The sequence below is a fragment of the Brassica oleracea genome, chromosome C3, assembly GCF_000695525.1.
Source record: "Brassica oleracea var. oleracea cultivar TO1000 chromosome C3, BOL, whole genome shotgun sequence".
NCBI lineage: Eukaryota > Viridiplantae > Streptophyta > Magnoliopsida > Brassicales > Brassicaceae > Brassica > Brassica oleracea.
In genome coordinates, this window is record NC_027750.1 from 18,162,174 (window position 1) to 18,170,085 (window position 7,912).

General features: G+C 31.8%; 1 protein-coding gene across 1 annotated transcript in view; it reads left to right on the forward strand.

The window, feature by feature from the left end:
- The window catches only part of LOC106330024, a 4,050-nt gene extending 2,863 nt beyond the window's left edge, over window positions 1-1,187 (forward strand). The window contains exons 2-5 of the mRNA XM_013768591.1: window positions 4-242; window positions 321-398; window positions 483-1,019; window positions 1,107-1,187. Of these exons, the coding sequence (XP_013624045.1) occupies window positions 4-242; window positions 321-398; window positions 483-1,019; window positions 1,107-1,187 (935 nt within the window). The remainder of the gene's footprint in view (window positions 1-3; window positions 243-320; window positions 399-482; window positions 1,020-1,106) is intronic.
- The last annotated feature ends 6,725 nt before the right edge of the window (window positions 1,188-7,912 follow it).

A 7,912-nucleotide genomic window follows, 5' to 3' on the forward strand; every position in this document is an offset into this window, starting at 1 on the left:
AAGGAGACCCAGACGCTGTAAAAATCTCATCTTCTGATCTAAGTCTTGCTGTTCAGAGCTTGTCTGTTGGTGACTCAGGCATTACTGCTGGGGAAGGTTGGGCATCGGCTCCGGCGGAGGTTCCCAATGATATTAAGAAAAGTGGTTCTGACTCTGATATTACTTCGAATACCTTAACGGGACAGACTCGTAACATGGCTGAAGCATTGCTGCAGCCTCCTAGAACTGGTGCATTTCCTCAGGTATATTTTTTTTATATTTGTGTTGCTTTATAGTACTCTTGCCTTTTTACTGTTTGTCTAAGATGTTATTTTTATTAGGGATATTCAATGATAAAAAGACTTGAGGACCAAGCTCTTAAGCTAATACCGGTTGTGCCTTCTGCACCAAAGGGCTCAGTAAGCTTTTTTTCCGGAGCTATTATTATTTTCCTCCTCTCTTTCCTTGGGCTATACTGTATATATTTTGGTTTTATTTATCAGGTTTCCATGACCAAACCAATGGTTCGAAGTGGTGCAGTTGGTCTTGCTTCTTTTAGAAATACCCACAAGCATTCCTCGATGCTGCTAGGCAATATTCATTCTAATTATGGTAAGCCTGATAGTAAGCTGGTAATTCTCAACCCTGCGGGCAAAGAATCTGGAGGTCCAAGTCGTATAACCAACAGCGTGGCAGCTGGTTTCCAGATGATCGCTGCTCCATCTGCGCCATTCATTACTTCTGTGGCTCAAACGCAGAGCAGGAATGCGTTTTACAGTGCTTTGAAGAAGAAGACATCTACAAACATCTCAACTAGCTCTTGCATCTTCCCTTCTGTCGAGGAAAAATCAGACATCTCTAAGGAGCTTGTAGCTAGTAACCCTTCAAGTGTGCATGCTGCAGAAAGAGATGGTGGTTTTGAACCGGCAGACCTTCCAGATGAAGAAGAGGCTGAGTTCCTTAAATCCCTTGGGTGGGACGAAAACAATACTGAGGTAGAAGCCCTTACAGACGAGGAGATCAGAGCTTTCTATGAACAGGTATATGAACATAACAACACTCCTACTCCGGTTGCTTTGATTCTCTCTCATTGTTTTTTTTTAACACTCATTTGACTTTACATACAGCACAAGAAGTTGAAGCCATCACTGATGAAAAAGCTGCCTATCATTAAAGAGGCAACTGAGGACGCAACTCCCAGCTCGTGATCCGATTTTTAAGATAGTTTTCTCATTTCTCTTTCCTTACTTTGGTGGTGGGGGAGGCTTCAGTTGCACTATGAGTGTTGTTCTACTTCTTCAGAAAAGCAACAAAATTGAGTATTTGTACATCTTTTGGTCTGAAGATAGAGAGTGGTTTTGTTTTGAAAGCTTCCTTAGGTTTCTAATGTTTGATGACATCATTAACCCTAGCACCTCATTTGGGATGCTTAATTTTTTTTTTTTTTTAATTTTTCTTCTAATTAAAAGAAAAAAAAAAGCGAACCAATCGCGGGTCGCCACGTGTCAGTGGAACCCGCGAATAGTGCAAGCAAGAGGTGCTTGTGATGTCTAATTAAGCACTCTTCTTTCTTCTTCTTCTTCTCTTTCCTTTTTTTTTAATTAAAAAAATCTAAACACCCCTTAAGCACCCTTGGTTAATGGTGCTCTGACTGGGGAAAGAGAAAACTTCTTGGTGGTATGAATGCAAAATTTAAAGGCTTTCGGTTTCTGTCTTAAAAATAAGTATTTCGTCTTTTTCCCGTATTCTAAAAATATGAAATACAAAAAAATTATACATAACTATCATTACTAAAAATTATTTTTTTTTCTTTTTCTTAATAAAATATTAATTGACTTTTTAACATAATGTTTTTTACAAAACCAGAGAAATAATAAAACTGATAAAATAAAGATATATAGATATTGTATATAACAAATTTAATTTAATATAAATTATAATAGTTGATTGGATTATAAATAACAGTATTTTTGCAAATGTTTACTAATGAAGACTCTATTAAGAACTTTATGCCGGAATGAAGCTAGCTAATTTTTCGTGGTCGAAAGAATCAGCTTTTTTAGATTTTCTTACCCTAATTTATGGGTTTTGTAACGTATTGTTTTGAGCTATTAAAGATGTGGTCTTCAAAGTAAGAGTGACTTTCTTTCTCAATCAATATATATATTTGAAGGAATGTACTCAATGATACTAAAAAAAAAAGGTTTTTTTTTCTATTTTTCTCATTTCACACATAATAACAAAAAGACGTGGCCGTTGTGCGTAGAAATTGCAGCAAAAGAGTGACTCATAAATGGTTACTCTTCCTGCAATTTCTCACGACATACAAGCTTGGTGTTTGATGATGTTTAGAAGACAAAATGGGAGTTTCTTCACGGTTTCTCTCCATTATGTCAGTTATTTCCATGAAGGAATCCACGTCCTTCGTGATTAAACACTTTTTCATAAAGATTTGCGATATAAAGAGTATAAAATCCAATTCACTGGACAATCATTAATTACTTTCTTCTTCAGTTCTTATCACATATTATGTATTTTCCTTGGAGATTATACTCGATTCTCATCAAGATAGCTGATAAAAAATGGAAAGCATTACAAGATATTGATTTGGATTTCAATGATGTGCCGATCCCCTTGCCTACAGTGGTTGTCCGACAAGCGGCATAAGAAAACCGCTTCATCCTGGTGGGACATCCTGTCATGCCAAGCCGACAAAACCTAAAATCAATAGTGGCATAAATGCCACAAAACTGAGGGCTTGAGGGACTTGTTCGTGGAAGAATCATTAAACATCAGAGATTTCAATTTGTGTTTCCTTCTGAGGAAGCAATGTGAACATCAATTTGCAAAGATATGTGGGCATTTTCAAACCGTATGATAGTGCTGCAACTTACCATTGATGGCACTCCTCAACTTCATTCCCTTCTAGATTCAAATCCCACGAATACCTTTTTCAGCTAATGAATAGAGAGGTCATCCTTCATATTCAAGGGCTATGGGGAATACATTTAGATGGAGTACAACAAAGAAGTCGGTGGGAGATTTGACTTCATTCGAGTGCAACTGAATTGGGATATATCTCATCCTCTGAGATTCAAAAGGCACTTCCAGTTTACTGCTGGAGTAAACACCTTGCGGTGCTTTCACTATGAACGCTTAAGGGGTTTATGTGAAGTGTGCGGGATGTTAACTCACGATTCAAGATCTTGCCTTCTTCGTAATGATCGATCAAGAAATGATGGAGAATAATGATAGTGGTGATGATAATAAGGAGGAGGAATTAATGAGTTCAAAACATCCTGATCTGCTTTCACTATGAACGCTTGAGGGGTTATGTGAAGTGTGTGGGATGTTAACTCACGATTCATGAGCTTGTCTTATTCACAAAATCGACCATGAAATTATGGAGATAATAATGATAGCGGTGAGAATAATGAGGAGGAGGAATGAGTTCAAACCAAAAGTTATTATGAAGAACTAAATAAGGATGAAGAGCAAAAAGGGGGTGCAGAACCAGATATTCCAGATGAAGAAACATATGAAAGGAACATTGCAGCTATAGAAGCGAAAGCCAATGATGGTGAACTCTAGAGTGGGGCATGCATGGAAACAATTTACACATATTATGTGATTATCGAAGAGAAGTACAACCCAATCAATCCTTTTGGGGAGACATCATGAGTGGATACAAGTTCAGAGAGGAAAGCTTGGCTTGACAGTGCCACTAGACACATAGCATAATTCCGAAATGGAGAGAAAGGTGAATCAAGTGGATGTAAGGATGCAAAGAGGATGAACCCCAATACGCGAGGGAGTAGTGAACATAGCGAGGAGGAACGTTATGAAGTGGATGAAGACACACCTGAGTTGAGAGGCACAATTGTCGCAGAACCACCTTTGCCACCGTGAGAATAATATGTTGGAACTGTCAAGCTCTATGTGTTGATTCAACAGTTCGACACCTCAAGGAGATAAATTGTAAGTATCTCTCGGACATCATATACCTCTTAGAAACAAAACATCAAGATGGTAGTGTAAGGGATGTAGGAGAAATTATGATTTCTTTATAATGGATATTCTCAAGAACAAGGCCATTAATTTTGCTGCCTACAACTGATGATACATAATGTTAATGGATAGAAACAAAATTTTTGAGATATCGCTTTCATATGGACTGGTAGAGCCTGGAACTAATTGGTGGCTCTGTTGGCAAAACAAAATCTCCCATATCAAGAACATTTTACCTTTTATTTTTATATTCTAACTTTCATAACTTGCGGCTTATTACACTAAAACTATGTAAGATCAAATAATTAATCATCAATAAAAAGTTATTAAAAATAAAAAAAAATCATGAATTTTGTTCGACCAAATTAATTTTTGGAATATATATATATATATATATATATGTGTGTGTGTTGCTAACAGAACAAACTGCCTGAATTTCTATTTATAGTTATTAGATGTTACATTTGTCATATATATTTCAAATCTTTTAGCATGTAAATACAAAATGCTATATATAAGTGAACTAATATAAAATAAAAATATTATTTCTAATAAATTATATTTACAAATACACTAACTAAATTAGAATAAATAAAATATGTGAAATAGTTTTCGGTGAATGATGTTTTTTATATAATCAGAAGGTGATCCAGGCCTTCGGCCCTACTAATTCCCCTGAATTATATGCAGTGCTTTCTCTCAATGGAATTAAACTAGGAACTCGAACTTCCACATAATCATTATTCTAATTCCGTGTTGGTCGGTGAATGATTGTCTATTTATCAATATATATACTAATTTTTGTGCAAATATTTTAGATTTTTTTATAAACGATATACATGTAAAGTCTATGTCAAATATATACTAATTAAACTGTAATAGTAAAAATAATAATTTAATTATATTACAATATTTGACACTATATATTAATTGATTAGACGTAAACAAAATAAGTCTTTTATTATAATAATTTTTTATTACTACAAATTCATTGAATTGAGAAGAAATGTTTCAACAGTTTCTCAAACAATTTCTTATAAAAAAGTAGAGAAACCTAAGTATTACAAAAAATAATATAAAAATAAAAATTGAGTAGTTCTCTCTTTGAGAAGAGCAAGAGAGAAAGAGAGAGAGGCTGATGTTTGTTCATATAGTTCTTGATGGGCAAGGTAGGAGATGCTATTTGGCAGAAGAAACAAATAATTATATATCTTCGAATGTCCATATGTTAAAAACATTTGGAGAGCATTGGGCCATTTCTAATAATATCATCAACAGTCCTACTGCAAAACTCGAGAAGAAAATCTATACTTGTTTTTAGTTTACAACATCTATAATATTAAATAACTTTTAGGAGCTACCAATTTGGATCCTTTGGAGAATATGGAAAAGTCGTAATATGCTCATTTTTAACAAAAACAAAACCGTTGGCAGAGTCAACTCTAGGCTAAAGCTGGTGAAGCACTAGCTTTAGATGTAAAAATATAGATACGTTTAAAAGGCATACATTTCAGAAATATAGCCATGGTCTAGTGGTCATTGTCTATTGTACAACCCTTAGAGTTGCCAAGTTCGACGCCTAGGGCACCACACTTGCTTTACTATTTTGTTTTTGCATATGGGCTGCTTTTCTGATTTAGAAAACGAAATGAACCGGACTGGGCCTGGTCATTGGAAGATTATATTACAACAAGCTCAAAATGATGCTAAAGAATGGAAGGACATGAAGTGTTACATCAATGCTCTTTTCAAAATGCAACAACGAGAAGACAAGGTCTAACAGATCAAAGATGTAGATGTATATGTAAAAAAATAAGATATTTAGAGATGGGTATTGCGAGATTTAAATGGCAATTATAGGGGTGCATGACACACAATTGAAAAAACCCCGTAAATAATGCTCTAAAGAGTAAACTACATACTATTGCAATGCAACATTGTTGGAGCAAACGGTGATCTTTTTTTTTTAACTCTTTGTGTAATATTGAATCAACCGTAAGGTTCATAATTCTTACATAGCCAAGGCCAACAAAAACAATCAGAAAATCAAGATACTAGTATGCACCTTATAACAAAGAAACTCCAAGGAATCAAAGAGAAGTCCTCATCAGTAACAGAAAGTGAGGATCTATGAGAAGCATTTAATGAGTTTTAGAAGAGCATAGGCCAAGCTCGAGCTATTGCAGTGTCACAAAACAAAATTTACCTCTTATTTTGAAGGAGATTACAAAACAAAATTTACCTTTTATTTTTATTTTCCGAGTTATATATATGATAGATAGGATGAGTGTACAAATTATGGTAAATTGTTTATTAAAATCTGTTAAACGATATATTGATTAAATTTTAATAGTAAAAACATAATTATTTAATGATATTTTACTTGTCAAATATGTATTAATTGGTTGTGAATAAATAAGGAAATACTTTTATGGTATTAATTTTTTATACTACCATAAATTCATTGGACTACGAGGAAACATTTCAACAGTTTCTCAAACCAATCCCCTATACTATATTTGCGAAGTGATTTTGCCACATGTCCTATATATAATCATTTTTACAAATAAAAATGATAACATGGCTTATATTTAATATGACATGGACAATCACATTTATTAGTGACATATATTTTTGGTACACTTTATAGAATATGACATTAACTAATACATTACATTTAATGTTGATTTATATTTTTGTTAAACTTCTTAAAATATGGTAATAATTCATAAATGATCACTAAAATAAATATATTGAAATATGCAATATAATTCGAAATACATTGTTTAATTGTATTTTTATAATTATACAATTTTTATTACTAATATTTTCAAAATTTTCTACATCTTTTTAAAAAAATTAATAAATTGTTAATCGTAATTTCATTAGTTTCTTTTAGATATCTACAAAATTTATAAATATTGTTTAGTTATAATTTTTAATAACTATACAATTTTATATGATTTTTAGTAATTTTATACAAGTTTATTTAGTACATTTAACCAAAATAAATAGATAAAAAATTTATCTAAGATTCGAATTTTAAATATATTTCATATATATTATTAAATGTAATTTAAAATAAACAAAATTATTTTTTTCTTAATTTTATGCGTAAATAATCAACTTTATATTAAATATTAGTCACAAATAATAAAATATATAATATTAATAAATTTTATTTTAAATATAATTTAACTTTTAAAAAATTTATCACTGCACATAGTGCAGGAAAACACCTAGTAATTATTGAAAAGGTATGTCAAAATCAAACATTGTGTGCAACCCACATAGATAGTTCTAGAAAACCAAAAAAACATAATAATAATAAAATCAGAGATTCTAGAAATTTTCTTTAAAAACAACATTCATAGTCTGTCTCTGAGGCTTGCCTTGATCGTCCACAATCATCTATATATATTATATAAAAGTCGAGGTTATAAGTCATCGAAGGCGTCCACGTAGGATTTAAAACCACCAATCAAAGTATGACATAGCATCATTTTAGTTTAATATTTTCAAAAATGTCAATATTTCAAAAAATTATTTATAAATAAACAGAAATCAATATCAAATAATGTAAACTAAAAAGGTTAAAAACTTTATAAATGTATTAACTTAATATCTATAATAAATTTTCGAAATTCAACATAAATAATTATTTTTTATTTTTATACTATATAAAAGTTAAAATCGTTATTTTAATTTATTATTTTCAAAAATGTCAATATTCTAAAAAAAATATTTAAAAATAAAAGGAAATCAATATCAAATAAAGTAAACTAATAAAAGCAAAATAAGATATTTAGAGATGGGTATTGCGAGATTTAAATGGCAATTATAGGGGTGCGGGACACACAATTAAAAAAAAAAACCCGTAAATAATGCTCTAAAGAGTAAACTACATACTATTGTACTATTGCAA